This window comes from Mobula hypostoma, chromosome 29, assembly GCF_963921235.1.
Source record: "Mobula hypostoma chromosome 29, sMobHyp1.1, whole genome shotgun sequence".
NCBI classification, from domain to species: Eukaryota; Metazoa; Chordata; class Chondrichthyes; order Myliobatiformes; family Myliobatidae; genus Mobula; species Mobula hypostoma.
Window position 1 is genome coordinate 30,977,941 of NC_086125.1, and position 27,049 is coordinate 31,004,989.

The 27,049-nt window shown below is 43.2% G+C and overlaps 1 protein-coding gene across 1 annotated transcript in view; it reads left to right on the forward strand.

Moving 5' to 3' along the window:
* Positions 1–1,547: 1,547 nt before the first annotated feature.
* The window catches only part of LOC134339366 (adhesion G protein-coupled receptor E5-like), a 137,129-nt gene continuing 111,627 nt past the window's right edge, over positions 1,548–27,049 (forward strand). Inside the window, exons 1-3 of the mRNA XM_063035806.1 lie at positions 1,548–1,567; positions 2,674–2,803; positions 23,936–23,986. Of these exons, the coding sequence (XP_062891876.1) occupies positions 2,773–2,803; positions 23,936–23,986 (82 nt within the window). The 5' untranslated portion in view covers positions 1,548–1,567; positions 2,674–2,772. The remainder of the gene's footprint in view (positions 1,568–2,673; positions 2,804–23,935; positions 23,987–27,049) is intronic.

Below are 27,049 nucleotides of genomic sequence, written 5' to 3' on the forward strand. Positions count from 1 at the left end.
GAAGTTCTCCCCTCATATGCCTACGTTCCAAGGAATAAAATACTAACCTATTCAACCTTTCCCTATAGCTCAGGTCCTCAAGGCAATTCTTTCAAGCTTAGTGATATGCTGATTTATGAAGCCAATTTGCGAAAAGCTGTCTGTACATCCCTATCTAACTGCGATACTATTTTCAAGGCATTATGGATCTGTATTCCCAGCAACACACATCAAAGTTGCTGGTGAACGCTGCAGGCCAGGCAGCATCTCTAGGAAGAGGTCCAGTTGACGTTTCAGGCCGAGACCCTTTGTCAGGACTAACTGAAGGAAGAGTTTTTAAAGAGAAAGTAGATCTTTTTGGAAGAGCTGGGAACTTGAGGGATAAAGATAGCTGACAGAGACAAAATGAAGCTGAAAGCAAATCAGTTATTATCATATTGAATGCTGGGACTGAGTGGCCTACTCATGCTCCTATTTTCTATATTCTTAACTTCAGGATTCAAACAAAAGTGCTGGTCATTGATTGCAGGAATGGGAGTGCTGCACATGCTCCTATCTACAGTTCTGTGCAAATGTTTTAGGCACATGCGTATATATATATATTTAGGTATATATCGTAATGATATGTATTGCACTATACTTTGCCATAAAACATAAAAACTAATTCCATGACATATGTAAGTGATGATACATCTGATTTCGATATGTGTTTTCTATTGTGCCCCAGGAGTGGGAAGGGGACCTGGAGAAGGAAATCATGGCTGAGAAAAGGGGAAGGGAGAAGGGACAGAGCAGAAACCACCAGAGAAACCTTGCCTGGCATCTCAGGGCTGGGTTTGTCTGTACCTGCACCACTCTCCTGCCCTGGCATTTCCTTCTCTGCCACCTGTCCCACAATTCTCCCACAGTGTTCCACCCTCGCCGTTCCCAATATTTTCTGCTCCTGCCAGATTTGAGAGCCTCAAAATCCTAGGTGTGAACATACAGCCTATTATGATCAAACCACGTAGATATCACTAATGTCTCTGCTTCGTCAGGACACTAAATAAATTAATCTCTTACCAGTTGTTATTGATGCACCACAGAAAGCATTCTGTCTGCATGAACAACAGGTTGGTATGGCAACTTCTCTGCACATGACCACACAAACCTGCAGAGCACATCACAGCAACAAGCTTTCCCTCTATGGACTGTGATTATACTTCTCACTGCGTCAGTACAGCAGCCAGTATGATCAAAGATTTCATCCACCCTGAACATTCTCTCTTTTTCCCTGTTCCATAGGGCAGAAGACACAAAAGATTGAAGGCACATACCACCGGGCTCAAGAACAGGTTCTATCAGACTGTTATCAGACCCTTCAATGGACCCGATGTACAAAAATATGGACTCTTGGTCTTAGAATCTAACACAATCATTCATCTGCACCATACTCTTTTGGTAGTTCTTAGACTTTATTCTGTAATTGTTATTGTTCTACCTTATTCTAGCTCAATGGACTATATAATATACAGTATACAGCACAATCTTTTCACTGGACCTCCACATATGTGATAATAGTAAATCAAGGCCAAAACTTTCCTCTAAGGTCAGTACGTCCTTTCTTGCAAAAGGAAATAAACCAGTATGCTGTCCTCCAGCTGTGCTTTTATCAAACCCTGTGCAGCCACAAAATTTGACCTCTATCACTCCTGTAAAAATAAACAATACCTGTATTCTATTTGCATTTTTAATAACTTACTTTGCATAGATTCTATATTTCTTTGAAAAAAAAACAGAAAACTTCAGGCATGGAAGTTTGAAATGAAAACAGACAATGTTGGGAATATTCCACAGATTAAACAACATCTGTGAAGGAAATACAGCGTTAATTCATCAGGTTAATGACCTTGCTTTCGATTGAACTTTCTATGTTGTACAGTGCTTACAGAGTCGCTGCGTGTTTGAGTTTGTATGTTTATATTATGTTCTGCATTCTCCTCCTACTACAGGTTGATAGGGTGGTCTAGGAGATGTACAGCAAGTTGCCTTTATAAGTTGAGGCACTCTGTTTAAGAGTTATATTGCAGTTTTATAAAATACTGGTTATGCCACATCTGGAGTACTGCATTCATTTCTGGTCACCTCATTATGAAAAAAACTTTGAAGAGTGTGCAGAGGAGGTTTATGAGGATGCTGTTTTTATTAGAGGGCATGTGTTGTAAGGAGTATTTGGGCAAGCATGGAGTTTTCTTTTCTGGAGCAGAAGAGGTTGAGGAGACACCTGATAGAGGTTTATAAGATTATAGGAGGCATAAATAGACAGCTAGTGTCACTTTCCCAGGTTCACAATATCTAATCAGAGCATGTCCTGAAGAAGAGTCTTGACCCGAAACATTAATTTCCATGGATGCAGCCTGACCTTCAGCATTCTCCAATATTTTGTGTACGTTACTTTGGATTTACAGCATATGCAGAATTTCTTGCATTTAAGAGTGATAATCAAATTCGTATAGTAGTTCAGGAAGGGACACAATTTACCGCAAGCATTTTGCATGTAACCTTATAAACTCTGTGATGCTGATAACCCTCTATCCCCTTTGCTGTTGTATAATTCCAAACCAATATTCTATGTCACCTGATCCACCTGTCAATTAAAATCACAATCTATCAAAGGAATCTCAAACCCACATATTTGTATTCCTCTTCCTTTAGCTATTGTTCCTAGGAAAGACTTCGCTGAGTTTAAAGAGGAACATAGTCATTGCTGGAGGTGTTGTGCTGTAGTGCATAATAGAACAGCGGAAAGAAACAATGGCATTTCTCACTACTTACTTCATTCTGGGTGAGTTTGACAGCTCTGCTGTTCGTTTGATGAATTAACAAAAATGTTAAAAGTAAGAGAAAGAAAATAGAAAACTGAGAAAGGTCTTGAAATACTTTGACCATTGTGACCGTAGATTGAGAGGAGGAAATGCTTGATTTAGGGTTGAGTGGTGGTTCACTTACTTAGAAAAGCAGATGCACAAGAGGGGGATGGGGGTTATCGATAATTAGTTTAAATTGGCATCAAGGATGGCAGAAACATGTCAGCTGAAGGATCTGTTCCTGTGCTCTACTGTTCTTTGTTCCATGATTTGTGTTCTGTGTTCAAATCTCCCTATGGCAGCAGGACATTTTAAATTCAAGTGATTAAGTAAATCTAGAATTGAGTAAAGAAGTTAAACTCAACAATGGTATCACTGGGTTATTAAAAAAATATATCCATCTTGTAGCAAAGGATATGTTCCCATAACTGTTCTTTATGTAACTGTAGAAACACTAATGCGGTTAACTCCTAACTGCTTCCATTTCAGGGACAGTTGGTGATGGAGGTGAAGGAAAGTCACTGGATGTTGTTTATTTGGATTTTCAAAAGGCCTTTAATGAGATGCTGCACATGAGGCTGTTTAATAAGATAAGACCCCAAGGTATTACAGCAAAGATACTAGCATAAGTAGAAGATCTGCTGACTGGCAAGAGGCCAAGAGTTTGAATAAAGGGGGCCTTTTCTGGTTGGCTGTGAGAGACTAATGGTGTGTTGCAGGAGTTGGTGTTGGGGCCGTTTCTTTTCACGTTTTATGTCAATGATCTGGATGAAGTAATTGATGGCTTTGTGGCCAAGTTTGCAGACAATATAAGGATAGGTGGAGGGGCAGGTAGCAGTGAGGAAGCACCAAGTCTGCAGAAGGACTTAGACAGATTGGGACAATGGGCAAAAGTGTGTCACATGGAATGTAATGTAGGGAAGTGTATAGTCATGCATATTGGTAGGAGGAATAAAGGCATAGACTATTTTCTAAGCAAGCAGAAAATTAGAAATGCAAGAAATTTGCGAGTTCGCGTCCATGATTCCCTGAAGATTAACTTGCAGACTGAGTTGGTGGTAAGGAAGGGAAATGAAATGTTAGCATTAATTTCAAGAGGACTAGAATATAAGAGTAAGGCTGTCATACTGAGGCTCTATAGGGCTTGGTCAGATGCAGTTAGAGTATTGTGAGCAGTTTTGGGCCCCTTATCTAAGAAAAGATGTGCTAGCATTGGAGAGGGTCCAGAGGTGGTTCACAATAATGATTCCAGAATGAAAGATCTCATTGAAAACTATTGAATATTGAAAAGCCCAGACAGAGTGGATGTGGAGAGGATGTTCCCTATAATGGGGGAGTCTAAGACCAGAGGGCGCAGCCTCAGAACAGAGGGTGTCCCATTTAGATCAGAGTTGAAGAGGAATTCCTTTAGCCAGAGGAGTATATTTAATGAAGAGGTTGATAGGTTTCTGATTAATCAGGGTATCAATAGTATATTGTATGTTTAGGTATGTTAAAGTATATTTAATGTCAGAGAAATGTGTACAATATACCTCCTGAAATGTTTATAGGCAAGAGAATGGGATTGAAAGGAATAATAGAATAGCCATGATGAAATGGTGGAGCAGACTTAATAGACCAAGTGGCCTAATTCTGCTCCAATGTTTTGGGGTCTTATGGTTTAAGGGTGAGTGTTGGCGCTACAGCAAAGTCCATATCCTGTTAGCAAATGGAAGAGAAGAAGCAGGTTATATTGGACATATCAGCCCAAGCCAACCATGGTGCCCACCCAGCTGGTCCCAATTTCCTGCATTCATCCCATATCTATCTAAGCCTCAGATTGAAATGCTTCTTATTATTACTAATGTACCTGGTTCAACCTCTTCCTCTGGCAGCTTATTCCATATACTCACTGCCTTCTACATGAAAATGTAGTCCTTTTAAATATTTCCCCTTTCACCCTAAATCTATGCCCCTAGTTCTCCTACCCTGGGGAAAAGAGTGCTAATATCTTCCCATCTTATTTAACAGTTTTTAAATGGTTCTATCGGGTTTGCCTCTACAACTACCCTAGAGAGTGCATTCCAGGCACCCACCACTCTGTATTTAAAAAAAACTTTCCCAGTGTATCTCATTTGAACTTATCCCCTCTCACATTAAATGCATGTCTTATGGTAATAAAAGTTCAAAATAAATTTATTATCAAAGTACATATATGTCACCATATACTGAGATTCATTTCCTTGTAGGCATTCACAGTAAATATAAATAAATACAATAGAGCCAATGAAAAACCACATACAATGAAGACAGACAAACACCAATGTGCAAAAAACAACAAATTGTGCTAATAAAGAAGATAACAATAAGTAAGTAATACTCTGAGAGCTTAAGTTGGAGAGTCCTTAATAATGAGTCCATAGGTTGTGGAATCAGTTCAGGTTGTCTATGTTGTTCAAGAGCCTGATGTTTGAGGGATAATAACTGTTCCTGAAGTTGGTGGTGTGGGATCTGAGTCTCCTGTACCTCCTTCCCGATGGCAGTAGTGAGAAGAGATCATGGCCTGATGGTGGGTGTCCTTGATGACGGCTGCTGCTTTCCGGTGGCAGTGTTCCTTATAAATGTGCTCAATGGTGGGGAGGGCTTTGCCTCAGCCGGACTAGACTATATCCACTACTCTTCATAGGTCTTTCCATTCAAAGCCATTGGTGCTCCCACACCAGACCATGATGCAGACGCTCTAAAGATGTTTTTCAAAGTACTATTTGACATGCTAAATTTGTGCAAACTTCTAAGAGAGTAGAGGCTCTGTTGTGCCTTCTTTGTAATGGAACTTAGGTACTGAACATAGGACAGTTCCTCTGAAATTATCAACATGGAGGAAGTTAAGACATTTCAACCCTGGGATAAAAATATACTCTACTGTATATCTGCAAACTTTCTAACTCGGCCATCTATATTCTTATCCATCTCATTTACATAAATGACAAATAGCAGAGGTCTCAGTATGGATCCCTGTGGATCAGGCCACCAGCTTGAATAAATCTCATTGACCACTACTTCTATGGACAAGCCAATTCTGAATCCTAATGGCCAATTACTGTAGATCCTAAGAATCCTCTCCAGTAACTTCCCTACCACTGATGTGAGACTCACCAATTTATAGTTTCCCTTCTTGAATAATAAAACAACATTAGCTACTCTCCAGTCCTCTGGAACTTCACCTGTGGCTAGAGAGGACAACAAGATATTCATCAAGGCATCATAAATCTCATCTCTTGCTTCTCTAATAACCTGAGGTATATCCAATCAGGCCCTAGGGAGTTATCCCCTTAATTTTTTTTAAGAAATCCCACACTACATCCTTCTTTATCTCAAAATGTCCCAACAAATTAACGTGTTCCACACTGATCTCCCTATCCTCCACATCCTTCTCTTCGGTAGAATATTCCCTCCTTTATCCTTGAGGGTACTCCCCACTTTTCACTACCTTCCTGGCTTTTCTAATTCCAATCTTATGTTCTTTTCTGGCTTCTTTATAATTCTCAAGGGCTCCATTTAATCACAGCTTCCGAAACCTTACAGAACTTTCTTCTTCTACAGGACTAATGTAATCACCTATCTTTACATCCAAGTTTCCCTGCCTTGCTTCCTTCGTCCTTTCTTTTCTTTGGAAAATATCTGTCCAGTACTCTATGCAGTTGATCTGTAAACATCTTCATACGCTAGATGTGCAGATCCCAATTATCTCTTTAGTTCCTCCATAATTTTATTCTAATTTGCCCTGCTCCAATTTAATACTCTCCTTCAAGGTCCATGTTTATCCTTACCTATAGCTGTCTTAAAACTTCCAGAGTTGTGATCACTGTAGTTGCGCTGATATGCGACGAGTGAAAACAACACACTGACGTAAGCAGGGTTGGGTTGAACCGTTTACTGTTCTGTCTGTCTGTGTCTTGTTTTACGGCGGTTGGCATCCAGCTTAATGGTGCATTACCGCCACCTTCTGCTCCGGAATGTGCACTAGACATATATTCTAAATCCCTTCACCCAATCGCGCGCGCGCGCACACACACACACACACACACACACACACAAACCTACACTTTACCCTCCCATCTTTGACCATCCGAGTACCCTATTCCTGTTTATCCATCATATCCTATAAAAAACCCTTGTACCCCTTAAGAACGCTAAAAATACCCGGACCTGTGCTCTCTCACCCATGCCCAGCAACCCTTTTGATGTGAATTCCTGCACCCCCAACTCCCTTAGTTTAATTCACATCATCTCCCTCTGTATCCCATACTTCCTGCAACACAGAACTACATGTTCTACTGACTCCTCTTCCTGACATTCCTCACACAATCCTGTCTGGTGTTTCCCTATCATTTTCAATGTTTTGTTTAATGCACAGTGCCCCAACCTTAACCTAGTCCACACAATTTCCTCTCTTCTGTTTCCACTACCTACCCTAGTACCTGCAACACTCTGTTGTATTTGATATAAATGCCTCCCCTTCCCCTCCCTGTCCCATCTTCCTTGCCACATTTGGTTGACTTTTTCCCAGATTACACACTTAACCTCTGCTTTACTGATACTAATGTGCATTTCCACATTTTCTTTCTTTAACGCCCTCTTTGCCAACTCATCCACCCTCTCATTCCCCTTCACCCCTACATGTGCTGGAACCCATAGAAATTTTACCTGACCTCCCTGATTTGCAATTCTTGTAACTAGCTGAAGGACTTCATAAAGTACATCTTGCCGACTGTTTGTGTGAAAAGACCTTAAGCTTGCTAGAACTGAGGATGAATCTGAACATATCAATGCTTTGGCTTGTCTGGCTTTCTGCACCCATTGCAACGCAACCAACACTGCCAGCATCTCCACTGTAAACACCCCTAACTTATTAGATGTTCTTCTGCTGATTCCAATTTCTTTTGCTGGTATAACCACCCCAAACCCTGTCACTCCTGTTTCAGGTTCCTTCGCACCATCCGTATAAATGTGAGTATAATCACTATACCTTTCCATCACATGACAATTAAATGCATTTACCAAATCTGTTTTATATCTTCCTTTCCTTTTTACCTCTAACAAATGCCAGTCTATGTCAGGCCATACAAGCTTCCATGGAGCTACAACCGGATAAACTACTGAAGGACTTATCCTCAGATCAAACACTCCACATTCTTTTGTGATATAATTCCCTACCCGACTAAAGGTATCCCTCTGAAACCTCCCATTTTCCCAGCACTCCTGCAACACTCCTTTTGCAGGGTGAGAATCATTGTGCCCCTGCAAGTTAGCCCAGTAGTTTACCATCAGTTACATCCTTCTTAATTCCGAAGGCATTATTCCCATTTCTACCTGTAGGGCTGACACTGGTGACGTTTTAAAAGCCCCACTGCACACCCTCAAGGCCTGAGCCTGAATCACATCCAGTTTCCTTATAAGAGATCTAGCTGCTGATCCATATGCTATATTTCCATAGTCTAACACAGATCTCACTAAAGCCACATACATTCTCTTCAAAGCTGAATAACTTGCTCCCCATTCCCTACCAGTCAAACATCTCAACACACTTATTACTTTTTTACATTTCTCCTCAACTTTCCTGATATGGTCTGCCCATGTTAATCGTGAATCAAATATAACTCCCAGAAATTTAAATGATGCAACCCTTTCTAATTCAACCCCATACATCCTTAACTTCTTCCCTACCTCAACCCTTTTCCTGGTAAAAAATACAGTTTGAGTTTTATCTACTGAAAATCTACATCCCCAATCATAACCCCACTCCACCACTTCATCAATTGCTTCTTGTAGTTTCCTGATTATATGGTCCATGTTCCTGCCTCTTTTCCACAAGGCCCCATCATCCGCAAACAGTGACCTACCTATATCCACCGGTACCTTTGTCAAGACATCATTGATCATAATGACGAAAGTAACGGGCACTACCTTGAGGTGTGCCATTTTCCACTATGTACTGTTTTGATAATTGTGATCCAATCCGAACTTGAATTTTTCTACCAAACAAAAAATCTTTAATCCAATTAAAAACTCTCCCACCAACCCCCAACTTGTGCAGTTTAATTAATAATCCTTCCTTCCACATCATATCATAGGCTTTTTCAATGTCAAAGAACACTGCAACTACTGACTCTTTATTTGCCTGGGCCTTCCTTATTTCAGTTTCTAACCTTATCACTGAGTCCATGGAATTCCTTCCCTTTCTAAAACCACTCTGATATCTTGCCAGCATTCCCCTCTTCTCAAGCTCATATGATAGCCTTTCTGTTATCATCCTTTCCATTATCTTACATATATTTGATGTTAATGCAGTTGGTCTGGAGCTAATGGGTTTTGACGGATCCTTGCCAGGCTTCCTTATTGGAATTACTACTGCTTCTTTCCTCTTTTTTTAATTTTATTTTTATTTGGATAAGGAATTCACAATTATCATGTACTTTTTTCACACATATAACCTTTTCCATTTTTTTATATGTATAAAACTACAATTATTTATACATTCTTAAGTACACATTGAGATGATATAAAAGGAAAATAAACATTTAAATAGATAATTATGTACTTTGGTAAATCTAACCTATTAGGCTAAGTAATGAAATTAGTTGTTAAGAAAAATGGTAATAATAGTTTCCATACAACCCTTCTGGACCATTTCCACTGGTCCAAAATGTTGCATACAAGCCTATATACCAACCATTGTAGGTGTTTATATCCCAATTTGTTCGTGCTTGTTCCTGCCCGCAGAAATAATTATCCAATCCCTATGTACTTATTTACTTAATTTTTTCATTTTTTTTAATCCCTTTCCCAAATCTTTCCCTTTACTTGTGTTAATTCTCTATTTTCCAAAAAAAAAACAAACATTTAGACTAGGGGAGCTTACATTAGCAATATTACTGTGTTGATGAGAAGAGCAATATAAATCATTAGGAGAGTCATCTAAAGTCTGCTCGCATTGGGGTTATATATTCAATCCATTTATTCCAGATTTGATAAAATGTTTCTTTTTGAGTTCTCAGGGAGTAAGTCAACTTTTCCATTTTAAATATTTCCAAGATAATTTCGTACCAATCTTCTAATGTAGGTGGTATTGGATTTAGCCATTTTCTAGTGATTGATTTCTTACTTGCCGCTAAGAGGGCCTGCAGCAACTTTATATCTTCCTTCTGTTCAAGGAACAATACATGCCCCAAATAGAGCGTCTCAAAGTTCAGAGGTATCTGGGACCTAAGTACCTTAACTAATGTTCTATGAATACCTTCCCAAAATAGACTTAATTTAGGGCAACCCCAGAATATATGAAAATGATTTGCCTCCTTGGAGCCGCACCTTCTCCAACACATCACATTTGTATCTTTATATTTTTCCTGATATGGGGTCTTGAAGTATCTTATAATGTTTTTCCAACAATGTTCTCTCCAAGTCAAAGAATTAGTCGAGGACCATTGAAAGCTGCAGATTTTCCCCCAAGCCTCCTCTGAAAGTACCAACCCCGCTTCTTTCTCCCACTTCTCTTTAATATACAGTGTATTTACATTTTTAGCATGGGAGAGTGTATTATATAGGCGAGAAACTGATTTACTAGGTATTGAACTGCAAGCCGAATTCAGAATCTTGAAAAATTCTAATTCTACTATTGATAGGTCTGTATATCTACAACTCTGGTTAACATAGTTTCGTATTTGAAGGTACCTAAAAAAGTCATTATGTTCTAGGCCATGTTTGTCCTGCAGGATTTGGAAACTTTGTAATACTCTTTTATCTATAAATGAGAGGTAGGTTGTAAGACCTTTCTTTATCCATAGCTCAAATCTTTTATCTCCTCTGTTGGGAAGGAATTCGGTATCATATGCACACCATCTAAAGAGTTTTAACATGTTATTAATTCCACATGAATTAACCACCTTCTGCCATACTTTTAATGTAAGATTTATCCAAGCATTATTAAATTTTTCCAACTGGGCCATCAATCCTTTGTCAGCTATTGAGGCCTGAAGAGGAAAACTGTCAACTAATCCAAATTCTATTTCCTTCCATCTAGCCTTATATTCCCTATTACACCAATATAACAGAGGGGTTATCTGTGAGGCATAAAAATAATTTCTCAGGTAAGGAAGAACCATACCTCCTCCTTCCTTCCCTAACTGTAAGGTGTTATATCGAATTCTAGGTTTCCTTCCTTGCCAAATGAAGCAGGAAATCCATTTGTCCCATTCCCTGAATTGATTATCATCCACCTCCACTGGTAAAGTATGGAAAAGATATAATAACCGAGGAAGAATATTCATTTTTATAGTATTTATCCTTGAATTTAAACTTAAAAAGGGGATAAGATTCCATCTATGCATATCTGCTTTTATCTCTGAGATCAATGGCCCATAATTTACCTGTGACAGTGTTGAAAGATCCTTCGGCAGGGTTATTCCTAAATATTTTAATGATTTAGCTTCCCACTTAAGATCGTATGTATCCTGCAATTTTTTGGATGGTGTATAATTTAGGGACATAACCTGCGTTTTCTTTACATTTATTTTATAACCTGATATTTTCCCAAAGTCATCCAACAGTGTAAACAATCCTATAAATGATTTTTCTGGTTCACTCAGATAGACCAAAACATCATCTGCGAATAACGCCACGTTCTGTTCAATCCCTGCCACCTTGATACCTTTTACGATTTCGCTCTGTCTTATTAGTTGGGCAAGTGGTTCAATATATAGTGCAAAAAGGAGAGGAGAAATTGGGCATCCCTGTCTAGTGCCTCTCTCTAAAATGAAGGAGTCAGAGAGGTCCCCATTTATCTTAATTCGGGCTGTAGGGCTGTCATATACAGTCTGAATTACTTTAATAAACCTTTCTTGAAAGCCGAATCTTCCTAACACTCTGTATAGGAATGCCCAACTAACCGAATCAAAAGCTTTCTCAGCGTCCAATCCTACTACCATTGCCTCTGTCTCGTACTTATTAACCTGTTCTAATATGTGCAGAGTTCTCCTTATGTTGTCCTGTGTTTGTCTTTGTTGAATAAATCCAGTCTGGTCTAAATGGATTAGGCCAGGTAAAAACTTTTCCAATCTGCGCGCTAATATAGATGTAAATAGTTTGTAATCTAAATTAAGAACACTAATTGGCCGATAATTGCCACATTCTAGTTTATCTTTACCCTCTTTAGGAATAACTGAAATAATCGCTTCTCTCCAGGAAGGTGGAGTTTCTCCTCTCTGCAAGATCCAATTAAAGGTGTTAAGTAGTAATGGGGCTAACTGCGTCTTCAGGGACTTGTACCACTCTGAGGTAAACCCATCAGAACCCGGGGACTTTCCAGCCTTTAACCTAGAGATGGCCACGTTCGGTTCTTTGACAGTTACTGGTTCTAATAAACTTTCATTTTGTAAATCTGTAAGTTTAGGTAGATCTAAAAAATTCAATACACTGTCTATATAGGGCTCATTGGGGGCCCGGGGTTGGGAGTACAGCTCTCGATAATATGTTTCAAAACTCTCTTGCATTTTCCCTATTGTACTCTCCACAAGCTTTGTCTTTGGATTCTTTATTTTATGAATTGTATTGTCTGCTTGTTGTTTTCGTAATTTATATGCTAATAATCTAGCTGATTTACCTCCTACTTCTTAATTCTTTTGTCTCAGGTAAAGAAAATTTCTTTGAGTTTCCAACGTATAAATATCATCAATTTCACTTTGCAATTTCCTAATTTCCTGTTTTCGATTTGAATTACTTTTGTTGCTATCTACAACTTGAAGTTGTTTTAATTTTCCTTGAAGGTCTGCTGATTTTTGTGCATTGATTTTTTTCATGTGAGTAGTAATGGAAATAATTTTCCCTCTCAGTACAGCTTTCAATGTATCCCATAAAATCACTGGTGATGTTTCTCCCGTGTCATTAAGGTCTAGATATTCTTTGATTTCTCCCCTTAATCTCTCCATTACTTTCGGGTTATTGAGTATATGTGAGTTTAGCCTCCATAGTGTTTTCCTCATTTTCCTTTCCAGGATTAGAGACATAGAGACTGGGCTATGATCCGACAGATCAATTGTTGCAATATTACAGTTTTTTATCCTGAGTCTATCTGTATTAAAGATAAAGAAATAGTCTATCCTTGAATAGGCTGAATGACGGAAAGAGTAATATGTATAATCTTTACTAGTAGGGTGTAATTCCCTCCAGACATCTGTAATTCCCAACTCCTCCATCAATGAATTCACTTTCCGAGTCAGAGGTTTATTCTGAGTAACTATTCTTGAAGAATCTAATATAGGATTTAATCTAATATTAAAATCCCCTCCACAAATTACTACCCCTCGAGAACTGACCATTAGGTCAAAAATGTGTCTATAAAATGACCATTCACTACCTGGAGGAGCATAAACATTCAGCAATGTTATTTCTGTACCTTCTATTCTTCCTGTGATTTTTACAAACCGTCCTTCTTTGTCTCTAGTCTCTGAAATATGTTCATAATTAAGAGTACTTGATATTAAAGTAGCTACCCCTCTTTTGTGACTCAGTTTATATGATGAATAAAATATATGCTTAAAGCCCATTCTTTTTAATTTTCCATGTTCAGATTGGCTCATATGTGTTTCCTGGAGGAAAGCTATTTGTGCCCTCTCTTTTTTCAATTTAGACATACTCTTATTTCTTTTAATTGGATTCAAAACCCCATTAACATTATAGGAAATTATTTTTACCAATTCAGTTTGCATTTTTCTCTAGTAGAAAAAAAAGCACTCTCCTTTTCTAACCAAACAGTAAGCAATCCCTTCTCAACAGTAAATCAAGACATATAACCACACCCTAGACATTTCTGAACGTATAACATTTGAAAATTTTTCCCGACTTCCCACAGTGAGGCCTCAGCACCGACCCGCCTCAGTTCAGAGGGATAACCTCTATCTTCACCCTGTGTTAGAGGGCCCTCAGCAGTTTGAATAATCATAGAGAATTTTCTCCTATTTATGTCTCGACCATATTGCTATCATTCAAGTTATTCCGCCTAGTTTATTTTCAGTTACCAGTTTTCATTTTACTTTTAAGTCCGATTTACTCTTTTCAGTCATTTCTCTTAATTAATCTGTATTCTCTGTACATTCGCTCCTGAATATTTGCAGCTTTTCCTTGTAGTTTGACACTCTGGTTCCAGTGGAGCGTCCTCGCCCCACTAACTGCCACGACTTCTGCTGAATCCTCTCCAGTAGCGACTCCGGTTGGGTGATAACTTTAATAGGTAGTCCCCGGTCCGCCAGGTCCAACGTTGCCTCCTCCACCGTAGCGTAAGTTTTTGTCCCTTCGTCGTAAAAGACTCTCAGCCAAGCTGGATACAGGGTCTGGAATCTGATGTTGTTTTCCTTCAGGACTCTCCGTGTTTCCATATATTCCTTCCGTCTGGCAAGAATTCCCGGTGCGTAGTCATGGTCTAAACTGATTTTGCAGTTGTTCCACATGAAACCTTTCTTTTGCCATGCTCTTTTAAGCACCTCTTCCTTCGTTCTGTAACTGAGAAATCTGATCAGAATCAATCTGGGCTGGGCGCCTGCCGGAGGCTGTGGTGCCAACGCGCGGTGAGCCCTTTCTATCTGTAGGTCTTTTGCGGCCGGTATATCAAGGTTCTCTCTAAGCAGCTTCTCCACGAAGGGAACCATCAATCCTGGTTTACCTTCGGTTCCTTCGGGAACTCCGTAGATCCTCACATTTTCCCTTCTCGAGCGGCCTTCTTGATCTATTAGTTTCCACTGGAGCTGGTCTTGTAGCTTCAGCATTTCTGCTATCACTTCCTCGGCGTTTTGTAGCTTCTCTTCAATTCCAACAATCCTCGCTTAGGCTTCATCTATCCACGAGTTAGTTTTTACTATTTCTCCTTTAATATCTTCCAGCTGTTTGCTGTTATCTTGTCGGAACTCGCGAATCTCTCCTAGAATCAAAGACAGAGTCACCGATTCCCCCTCATTATCTCCGTCCTGGCTTGCCGTGGGGGAGCTAGGCCCGTCGCCTTGCTGCATCTCTTTATGTTTATCAGCCTTCGAAGCGGACTTTTTATTCTTGTTCTTAGACATCATCCTTGCCCCTTTTATTAATATAGTTATGCAATATTAAGTATTTGTCTAAATTCGATTTTGGGGCAGTTTACCTTCTTTTTTGTCGAGAGACCTTTTCCTTACGCCGCCATTCCCTTGATGACCCGGAAGTCCCCCCACTACTGCTTCTTTCCATGCAGTTGGTAATCTTCCCTCCCGCCACACTCTGTTATAAAAATGCAGCAACTTCAAGAGCGCTCCTTCTCCTAGATTTTTTAGCATAACATAGCATATCAGATCTTTCCCTGGGGAGGTTGGTCTCGATCTCTTTATTGCTCTCAGCATTTCTGCTAATGTAAATGGATCATCAATTATATCATCTGTTCCTTCCCTCCTGTTTAACACACCTGGGTGTTGGCTCATTATTCTTTCCCTTCTCCTTCTCCCTTCTTCAGACAAATTTTCTGAACTGTGTATCAGTACAAATGACTTGGCCATGATCACAGCCTTATCCCTACTGGAGACTGCAGTTTCCTCCTCAGATATCATTACTGGATATTCCCATTCCCTTCTATCTCCTCCCATCCTCTTAATCATTCCCCACATCTCTCCCACAGGTGTTGTTCTTCCTATCTTGTTGCAAAAAACTCCTCCAACTTGCCCTTTTAGCTTGACGTATAGTTCTTCTCACCACTGCCTGTGCTTTCTTATATTAAACCAAAATGCTGCATATTATGGGTTCTTTTAACTAGCCTGAATGCTCTATTTCTGTTTTTTACAGCCTGACAACATTCCTCTGTCCACCATGGTACTGGTTTCTTTAGGTTTGAAGCAGCGTGCGCTTAAGTAACCCGCTCCCAGCAACCCCCACTCTTCGCGGGGCAGAAGTGACGTCGGCTTCCAGGCCGAGGTCTGCCTCGTACTCAGAGTCCTCTCGGTTGCCGCTGTCTGCTGGCTCACCGGTGACTGCTGGAGCTGGTTCGCTTGCTGTGTGGGCAAGCCGCCACATGAACCGCGCCCCCCCCCCCAGAACCAGCGATAGGAGGTGCAGAGTCTGCAGCCTGCACACTTCAAGTGCCTGTGGAAATGTTCCACCAGGCCGTTAGACTGCGGGTGGTATGCAGTCGTTCGGTGGAGCTGGGTTCTGAGGAGTTGTGCCAGCGCCGACCACAAAGCCGATGTGAACTGCACACCCCTGTTTGAAGTGACGTGGGCTGGGAGTCTGAGCTGTGCCACCCAGTGGTAATCAGGGCTCTGGAGCATGTCTCCGTGGCCGTGTCAGCGAGTGGGACAGCTTCCGTTCACCTTGTAAACCTGTCCACCATGGTGAACAGGTATCTCGCTCCTCTCGAAACCGGCAGTGGGCCAACGATGTCCACCTGGACATGTTCGAACCTCCTATGTGTCGGCTGGAAGGATTGCAGAGGGGCCTTCATGTACCTCTGGATTTTGGAGGTTTGACAGTGTGTGCATGTCCTGGCCCAGTGCCCGATCTCCTTGCGTAGGCTGTGCCACACAAATCTGTCTGCAATCAGCCGGATGGTCGCCTGGATGGAAGGGTGGGCTAAACCGTGCAAGATGTCAAAAACGTGGCGCCTCCAAGCAGTCTGGACAATGGGCCGAGGTTGCCCGGTGGACACATCGCAAAGGAGCCAATGGGTATATATATATATATGGTATATATATATGGGTATAGCCTTCAGGCCCAATGGGTATATCTTCGAGGCGGAGACCTGAGACTGCGGTTCGGTGCGCCGGCATCTCACTGTCCAGCCATTGCGCCTCAGCTAACGCCGCATAATCCACCCCCGGAGACAGAGAGTACACTGATTGGACGGAAGTTCGTGATAGCGCGTCTGCCACCATGTTGTTCTTCCCGGAGATGTGCTTGATCGTGGTGGTAAACTACGAGATGTACGACAGATGGTGTCGTTGGCGGCCCGACCACGGGTCCGACACTTTGGCAAACGCGAAAATGAGGGGCTTGTGGTCTGTGAAGACCGTGAACTCTCTCCCTTCTAGGAAAAACCTGAAGTGCCGGATGGCAAGGTACAGGGCCAGCAGCTCCCTGTCAAAAGCCCTGTACTTAAGTTCCGGGGGTTGTAGGTGCTGGCAGAAGAAGGTGAGCGGCTACTGACCTTCGATGAGCTGCTCGAGCACGCCGCCAACTGCCACGTCAGAGGCATCCACAGTGAGGGCAGTGGGGACGTCGACCCGGGGGTGGACCAGGAGTGTGATGTTTGCTAGTATGTTCTTGGATTGTTCAAAAGCTGCTGTCGCCTCCTCTGTCCAGGTGACCTCTTTGACCTTGCTGGACAAGGGGCCGCATCATCCGGACCGCTGAGGGCAGGAAACGGTGGTAAAAGTTAACCATCCAAACAAATTCCTGCAGGCCTTTAACAGTGCTGAGCCTGGCGAATTGGCGGATGGCCTCAACTTTCGCTGACAGAAGAACAGCTCCATGGCGGTCAATCCGATGTCCCAAGAAGTCGATGGCGGGTAGGCCGAACTGGCACTTGGCGGGGTTGATAGCCAGGCCGTAGTCGCTTAGGCGGCAGCAGAGCAGGCGTAGATGTGCTAGATGTTCCTGGCGGGAGCGGCTGGTGATAAGTATGTCATCCAGGTAGATGAACAGAAAGTCCAGACCTCGCCCTACTGCATCTATCAAGCGCTGGAAAGTCTGCACTGCGTTTTTGAGCCCGAACGGCATCCTGAGGAACTCGAACAGGCCAAGGGGGGTAATGAGGGCCATCTTGGGTACATCATCCGGGTGGACTGGGATCTGATGATACCCTCGGACCAGCTCAATCTTCGAAAAGATGTGCGCCCCGTGCAGGTTGACCATAAAGTCCTGGATGTGTGGTACCAGATAGCAATTGGATGTGGTGGCGTCGTTCAGCCTCCAATAGTCGCCACACAGTCTCCACCCTCCTGCGGATTTGGGCACCATATGGAGTTGGGAGGCCCACGGGCTGTCGGAACGCCGCACAATCCCCATCTCCTCCATCTTCTTGAATTCCTCCTTCGCGAGGCGGAGCTTGTCGGGCGGTAGCCTGCGGGCCCGGGCATGAAGGAAAGGTCCCTGTGTGGGGATGTGGTGCATCACACCGTGCTTGGGGTTTGTTGAGGAAAACTGCGGCGTGATGATAGATGGGAACTCCGATAACACTCTGGCGAACTCGTTGTCGGAATGAGTGACGGAGTCCAACTGCGGGGCCAGTAACCTGGCCTCACCAAGGGAGAAAGACTGGAACGTCTTCGCATCGGCCAGTCATCGTTTCTTCAAATCCACGAGCAGGCAGTACACGCGGAGGAAGTCCGCACCTAGCAATGGCTGCAACACTGCGGCCAGCATAAATGTCCATGTAAAGCGCTGGAACCGAACTGCAAGGGGATGGTTCTTGTGCCGTAGGTGCGGATGGTGCTGCTGTTGGCTGCCCTAAGTTCCGGTCCTGTTCTTCTAGTTCGGGTATCGTGGCTCGAGGGGGGTAGGACACTGATTTCCACCCCCGTTTCCACCTGGAATCTATGCCCAGAGTGCTTGTTCCAAACGTAGAGGAGGCCAGCCGCCGTAGCCATCAGCGACAGCTGGTCCTGGTGTTTCCCTGGAACGAGCATGGTGGTCGGCAGTGGCGGGCCCCGGAACCCCACCTTCGATGATAAAAGCACCAAGACTCAGAAGTGGTGCCGTCTCTTGGTGTGGGTGTTACGTGCTGTGCTGTTGGGGTGTGGGAGGGCTGGGCTTTCAGCTGTGCCGCAGCTCTAATTCCAATGGTGGTTCTGCCAATTTCTTTGGCGCGCCAAGGCACGTCCGCGCAGGCAGCCACCCTGTGCGGGTCTCTGAAGTCTTCATCTGCTAGCAGGAGGCGGATGTCTTCAGGCATTTGCTCCAGGAAGATCTGTTCAAACAGCAGGCAAGGCTTATAGCCGTCTGCCAGTGCTAGCATGTCGCTCATCAGGGCTGATGGTGCGCGGTCGCCCAGGCCGTCCATATGTAGTTCGCGGCAGGAGAGGCCAAATGTGCAGATTAACAGGGCCTTGAGTGCCTCGTACCTGTGTGTTGCCAGGGGCTGACGCAGAAAATCAATAACGCGACCCGCTGTCTCCTGGTCGAGGGCGCCCACCACGTAGTAATACTTGGTGGCATCTGAGACAATTTGCCTGACCTGGAACTGGGCCTCTGCTTGCTCAAACTAGACCAGGGATTGGGTGGTCCAGAAGGCTGGCAGGTTAAGGGAAACTGCATTCTGCAGAGCTGAGTCATTCATGTTGGGTCCAAATGCCGTTGGACCGTTGGAGTCACCAACGTAGTCACGCTGATACGCGACGAGTGAAAACAACACACTGACTGGAGCAGGGTCAGGTTGAACTGTTTACTGCTTGAATTGGCGCGCACTTAAGTAACCCGCTCCCAGCAACCCCCGCTCTTTGTGGGGCAGAAGCGACATCAGCTTCCGGGCCGAGGTCTGCCCTGCACTCAGAGTCCTCTCGGTTGCCACTGGCTGCAGGCTCGCCGGCGACTGCTGGAGCTGGTTCGCTTGCTGCGTGGGTGAGCCGCCACATCACTGTGATTTACTCTTTTAGTTACCTTTTCAAGAACCTCATAAAGATTAATCAAACACAACATCCCATGCACATGGCCATGCGGACTCCTCCTGATCAGACTCTGTCTTTTCAAATGTTGACAGATCAAGCTCATCAGAATTCTCTCCAGTAACTTCTCTGCTACTGCAGAGAAGATGACCAACCTGTAGTTCCCTTACATGTCCTTGCTACACTTCTTAAATAATGGAATTAAATTAGCCACCTTCTAGTCTTTAGACACTTCAATGGTGGCTAGTAATGAAGCAAATATATCCACAATGTTAGGGGACTGTTTAATGCCTTTTTCTCAGTTAGTGGATAAATATGATTTATCTAATGCACACTTTTTTAGATATTTACAAATTAGGAATTTTTTATGTGGTTTGTTGCCAAATTACTCTTCTGCTTATCCATCTAATATGACAGACGCTCTCATTCAGTTTAAACCATTTCAAAAAGGGTTGATAGCTATAATCTATAAATGATTGTTGAACTCACGAATGATATCTAATGATAAAATTAAACGTGCTTGGGAATCGGAACTTCAAGAGTCATTTTCAGATAATCAATGGAGTAAAATTTTTGATTCAGTTAACAACCCATCTATTTGTGCCCGTCATTCCTTGATACAGTTCAAGGTAGTGCATTGGGCCCATATGTCATAGGATAAACTAGCATGTATTTTCTCCAATATCAATCCTATTTGTGACAGATGTAATACTGAGCTGGCCACTTTAACTCATATTTATTGGTCTTGTATAAAGCAAGATATCTTTTGGAGAGATGTTTTTAAAACACTATTAAAAGATTTGGATCTGGATAGACAACCTAATTTGCTTACAGCAATTTTTGGGATTATCCCACTGGAAGCAGGAAATATTCCTGTTTCCGCTCAACGTATGATGGCCTTTTCAACCTTACTGGCTAGGAGAGCCATTTTATTGAAGTGGAAGGATTCTAATCCACCTACCGTCTTTTTTTGGCTCTCTTCCATTATGTCCTGTTTAAGTTTAGAGAAAATGAGAAGTTGGAATTTGATGCATCCTTTAAATTTGAGCAAATCTGGCAACTTTTTATCCAATATTTTCATTTAAACTGACTTATTATTCTTTCAATCTTTTTTCTGAAGTTTAAGATTTGAGCAGAAAGTCTTTCTTTTTTTAAATTGTATCCTCAAAATGGACTGCCCAGTCCCTTTTTTTCTGATTTTTTTTTGTTTTTTTTCTATAGTGTAGTGGTTTTTATTTTCTTTCCATTTAAAACCCGAAGTTTTTTCTTTTCTGATAAGAGGACAATTGTTATTTTCATTTTTTTGTTATATACCGAATTATAGGAAAGATGTCAATAAAATTGAGAGAGTACAGAGGAGGTTTACTAAAATGTTGCCTGGGTTTCATCTCCTTAGTTACAGAGAAAGGTTGAACAAGTTATGTCTTTATTCTTTGGAGCGTAGAAGGTTGAGAGGGGACTTGATAGAGGTGTTTAAAATTATGAGGGAGATTGATGGAGTTGATATGGATAGGCTTTTTCGATTGAGAGTAGGGGAGATTCAATCAAGAGGACATGAGTTGAGAGTTAAAGAGCAAAAGTTTAGGGGTAATACGAGGGGAAACTTCTTTACTTAGAGAGTGGTAGCTGTGTGGAACGAGCTTCCAGCAGAAGTGGTTGAGGCAGGTTCAATGTTGTTGTTTGAAGTTAAATTGGATAGATATATGGACAGGAAAGGAATGGAGGGTTATGAACCGAGTGCAGGTCGGTGGGACTAGGTGAGAGTAGGTGTTCGGCACGGACTAGAAGGGCAGAAATGGCCTGTTTCCGTGCTGTAATTGTTATATGGTTATATGGTTATATGTTATATTTTATACTAGTTTAACAGTATCTATGATTTTGACACTGTCTATCCTAATCATGGTTTATATTGTTACTGATATATATATATTCAAAATAATTCTCCTCTTTATTTATGTACTTATGCTTCTTTTAAATCAATAAAAAGATTAATAAAGAAAAGAAGAAATATATCCACATCGGCCTCAGCTATTTCTTCTATAGCCTTCCACGAAGCCTGAGAATGCACTTACTCAGGCTCAGGGAATTCATCAACGTTAATGTGCTGTAAGGCTGCAAGTACCTCTTCCATGGTAATATGAACATCCCTACTTGTTTTCCTCATCTTTTGAGCAACCATCATTTTTTCTCAGTAAACACCAAGGGAGGAATATTCATTAAAAATGCCCCCCATCTCCTGTGGCTCAAGAAATAAGTGGCCCTGCTGATCTCTCTCTCCTCAGCATCATCGTATGACATGGGTGATCATGGTCTATGGCCATGATTGTTCTTTGCAAATTTTTCTATAGAAGTGGTTTGCCATTGTCTTCTTCTGGGCAGTGTCTTTACAAGATGAGTAACTCCAGCCCATTATCAATACTCTTTCAAATTTTTTGCCTGGCATTAGACGACACATAACCAGGACTTGTGATAAGCACCAGCTGCTTGTACAACCATTCGTCACCTGCTCCTATGGCTTCACACGGTCCTGACTGGGAGCTAAGGAGGTGTTACACCTTGCCCGAGCGTGACCTGCAGGCTAGCGGAGGAAAGGAGCGCCTTACACTTCCTTTGGTAGAGACTTATCTCCACCCCTCCACCTTAACTGCCTTCCTTAGCTACCCTTATAGTCTTAATATATCTAAAGAACCCTTTGGGACTTTCCTTAATCTTTCATAGCTTCTCTTTGCCCTCCTGATTTCCTTCTTGTGTATTCTTAATTTTTTTATAGTTATCAAGAGATTCATCTATCCCCAACCTCCTACGCCTGATGTATGCCTTATACACCTCAATATCTCTCATCAGCCGTGGTTCTCAAAACTTGCTAGTTTGACTCTTCACCCTAACAAGAGCATGTTGTTCCTGGGCTCTTGATACCACACTCTTAAAAGCCTCCTGCTAGCCATTTGTTTCTTTCCCTCCAGACAGGCTTCCCCAATTGACATCTGCTAGATCCTTTCCTAGTTCCCCCAAAAGTAGCCCTGCTTCATTTTATCTTGTGCTTGAGGCTGGGAATGAGAGAGGATGCTATTGCTGGTTCTTATCCTGCCAGTGTATTGGTATATTTCATTGCTTTGATTCACCCACTATAGGTTTTTGGTACCAAGTTTCAGAAGCAGGACTTTTGGGATGGCAGGACTTTCATATGAAGAAAGACTGGATGAACTGGGCTTGTACTCGATGGAATTTAGAAGATTGAGGGGGGATCTGATTGAAATGTATAAGATCCTAAAGGGATTGGACAGGCTAGATGCAGGAAGATTGTTCCCGATGTTGGGGAAGTCCAGAACGAGGGGTCACAGTTTGAGGATAGAGGGGAAGCCTTTTAGGACCGAGATTAGGAAAAACTTCTTCACACAGAGAGTGGTGAATCTGTGGAATTCTCTGCCACAGGAAACTGTTGAGGCCAGTTCATTGGCTATATTTAAGAGGGAGTTAGATATGGCCCTTGTGGCTACGGGGGTCAGGGGGTATGGAGGGAAGGCTGGGGCGGGGTTCTGAGTTGGATGATCAGCCATGATCATAATAAATGGCGATGCAGGCTCGAAGGGCCGAATGGCCTACTCCTGCACCTATTTTCTGTGCTTCTATGTTTCTAAGCATACAGGAGGACAAGAAACAGAAAACAGAAACAAGCTATTTGGTGCTTGGGGTCTGCCACCCAAAAAAAAGACTCATTTATTCAAACACTCTGGTCTCTATTGGTTAACAAGGATCACTGTGGTGCGTTAGATAACAAATTCTGTGCCAGGGTTGACCCTCTTCTCAGACAGCCAAAGGTGGATTGACAACAATGGTAAATCTCATCACTGATAATTGTTTTATTTTTGCTGAGGTGAGACTCCAAAGATATGGAAAGTGGAGCAAATGTTCTTGTCTCCTGTCATGGATCTTTAATGTTGGACAGAAGTATAATGCAGCAGGTACAGATTGGTGGAGGGCCTTTATTTGATTCATGATGGTGCCGACTCAAACTACGCGACATCTTCTCCCGTCTTTCTCACTGCATTGTTGAACCTTTCCTCCAACAAGTCTCCTGCTTGAGTTGAACGGATCTGCAGGATTTATGATAAATTGTTCAATCTTTATCAGGTCTACTCCAGAAGAAGTGCAAAGCTGGTACAGGAAAAGGAAGACTATTTTCATATGCAGGCATACTCAGAGGCTGAATTCCAAGTCACTGTAAACTTGTTATGGAAGTATATCCGCACATCACCAAGGCATATACTGTATCATATATATGTTTTGTATTGAATATTTACATAACTGTTTTGTACTTTTTATATCATGGTTTATCCCCAGTGTGTGCATCATTTTGACACACAAATACGCCTGCTTCTTAATGTCTTTTTGCTTCACTTTGAGTCACGCTGATGACAAGGGCGCTGGCTTGCTTTGTGGACTAACTCTGAATTGCTTTGATTTCAGGTCTGCTCTGTTGCATTATCAACAATCATTTGGAAAACAAAGGCAGAGCAAGTGAGTTGCAATTTGTAAAGAAGACTCTATTTATTTGTACACGGATCATAGAACCATTGTGTCATACAGCATGGAAACAGACCCTCTGGTCCAGCTGGTCCTTTCCACTAAAGATGCCCATTTAATCTAGTCCTTTTGTACACGCTTGGGAACGTAACTCTCTAAACTTTTGTTATCCATATACTTGTCCAACTGTCTTTTAAAAGTTGCTATTGTACCCACCCAACCAATTCCCTGATAGCTTGTCCCATACATACATCAGCATCTGTGTTTAAAAAAAAAGGTTCCTTAAGTCCCTATTAAGTATTTCCCCTTCACCTTCCACCTACACCTACTAGGTTGGGTTTTTCATTAACCCAGCCTTGGGAAACCGACTTGAGCGCACATGGCCTATCTATAACCCTCATGGTTGGACCAGAGGAAATCTGTGGAACGAAGGCTGAAATTTGATTGGAGTGCACCAAACGTGACAGGTTTAGTGAGGAGAAAGAGAGGGAAGGTGCTGGTACTGGCATGTGTTCAGAAGGATAGACGTCCAGTCTGGGTGAGGGTCAGTGTGGGTGAGGTTTTGGCTGCTAGTCAGCTGAATAACAGACCAATGTTACAGACTGTCATAAGTGAGATCTGCATACTAGGGGAGGATGAGAATAGTGTGTTGAGAGGTGAGTGATCAGTGGAGATTGTGTTCAATGAGTTCTAGATGGGTGCCAGAGGTCAGAGTGGACAGTGGAGGGTATGGTTGGTGAGTTGAGGATGAGTGGTCAGTGAGTTTTGGGTGGATGGGCAATTGGAACTGTAGTCAGTGAGTTTTGGTGGGTGGTCAGTGCAAATTGTGGTGAAAGAGTTTGGAGTGGGTGATCATTGGAAATTAGGTCAGGTGAGGCCATAGTCAGAAGGTTGACAATGAATGATCTTTGGTCACTGCAGTCAGTGAGTTGGGCTGCCAGTGTCAGTGGTGGCTGTGGTCAGTGAGTTAGGCAGTGGGTGGCAAGTGGAAAATGTGGTCAGTGACTAGGACAGTGGGAGGTCATTGGGTACTGTGATCAGTTTCTTGGACAGTTAGTTCAGTGGATTCTGTTGCTAGTCAGATGGGCAGGGTGGGTAAGTGGATGTTATGGTCAGTGAGTTGGACAATGCGTGATTATTGGAGGCTGTGCTTTGTTAGTTGGGCATTATGTGGTCAGTGGAGGCTGTGCTCAGTGAGCTGGGTGGTTTGTGTTCAGTAGAGACTGTGGTCAGTGAGTTGGACAGTGGGAGATCAGTGGAGTTTATGGTCAGTGAGTTGTACAGTGTGTGGTCAATGAGTAGTAGGTGGTCAGGGTGTTGGGATGACTATGGACAGTGGAAGGCATGGTCAGCATTAGTCGGTGAGTGGTCAGAAGAGTGTGTGGTCATTGAGTTGGGCAGTGGGAAGTCAGTGGAGCTGTGGTCTGTAATGTGGGCAGTGCGTGGGTAGTGGGTTGTTAGTGATTTGGGCAGTGGAAGATCAGTGAGTTGGACAGTTGATGATCAGTAGGTTGTACAGTGGATGGTCAGTGAGTTGTACAGTGGGAGTTCAGTGAGTTGTATAGTGGGAGTTCAATGCGTTGTACTGTGGGTGTTCGGTGAGTTGTACAGCAGGTGTTCGGTGAGTTGTACAGTGGGTTGTCAGTGAGTTGTACAGTGGGTGTTCGGTGAGTTGTACAGTGGGTGTAGAGTGAGTTGTACAGTGGGAGTTCAGTGAGTTGTATAGTGGGAGTTCAATGCGTTGTACTGTGGGTGTTCGGTGAGTTGTACAGCAGGTGTTCAGTGAGTTGTACAGTGGGTGGTCAGTGAATTCAGCACTTTGAGTTGGGTTGTGGAATGTCAGTGAGTTGGACAGTGGGTAGTCATTAAGTTGGGCAGTGTGTGGTTCGTGGTGCTTGTGGGCAGTGGGTGGTCAGTGAGTTGGGCAGTGGGTGGTCAGTGAGTTGGGCAGTGGGTGGTCAGTGAGTTGGGCAGTGGGTAGTCAGTGAGTTGGGCAGTGGGTAGTCAGTGAGTTGGGCAGTGGGTAGTCAGTGAGTTGGGCAGTGGGTGGTCAGTGAGTTGGGCAGTGGGTAGTCAGTGAGTTGGGCAGTGGGTAGTCAGTGAGTTGGGCAGTGGGTAGTCAGTGAGTTGGGCAGTGGGTAGTCAGTGAGTTGGGCAGTGGGTGGTCATTAAGTTGGGCAGTGGGTAGTCAGTGAGTTGGGCAGTGGGTGATCAGTGAGTTGGGCAGTGGGTAGTCATTAAGTTGGGCAGTGTGTGGTTCGTGGTGCTTGTGGGCAGTGGGTGGTCAGTGAGTTGGGCAGTGGGTGGTCAGTGAGTTGGGCAGTGGGTAGTCAGTGAGTTGGCAGTGAGTTGGGCAGTGGGTGATCAGTGAGTGGATGAGTTGGGCAGTGGGTGGTCAGTGAGTTGGGCAGTGGGTAGTCAGTGAGTTGGGCAGTGGGTAGTCAGTGAGTTGGGCAGTGGGTGATCAGTGAGTTGGGCAGTGGGTAGTCAGTGAGTTGGGCAGTGGGTGGTCAGTGAGTTGGGCAGTGGGTAGTCAGTGAGTTGGGCAGTGGGTGGTCAGTGAGTTGGGCAGTGGGTAGTCAGTGAGTTGGGCAGTGGGTGGTCAGTGAGTTGGGCAGTGGGTGGTCAGTGAGTTGGGCAGTGGGTAGTCAGTGAGTTGGACAGTGGGAGGTCAGTGAGTTGGAGAGTGGGAAGACAGTGAGTTGGGCAGCGGGTGGTCAATGAGTTGGGCAGTGGGTGGTCAGTGAGTTGGGCAGTGGGTGGTCAGTGAGTTGGAGAGTGGGTGGTCAGTGAGTTGGAGAGTGGGTGGTCAGTGAGTTGGACAGTGGGAGGTCAGTGAGTTGGAGAGTGGGAAGACAGTGAGTTGGGCAGCGGGTGGTCAGTGAGTTGGGCAGTGGGTGGTCAGTGAGTTGGGCAGTGGGTAGTCAGTGAGTTGGGCAGTGGGTGGTCAGTGAGTTAGGCAGTGGAAGGTCAGTGAGTTGGACAGTGGGAGGTCAGTGAGTTGGAGAGTGGGAAGACAGTGCAGTGAATTGGGCAGTAGTTGGTCATTGATTTGGA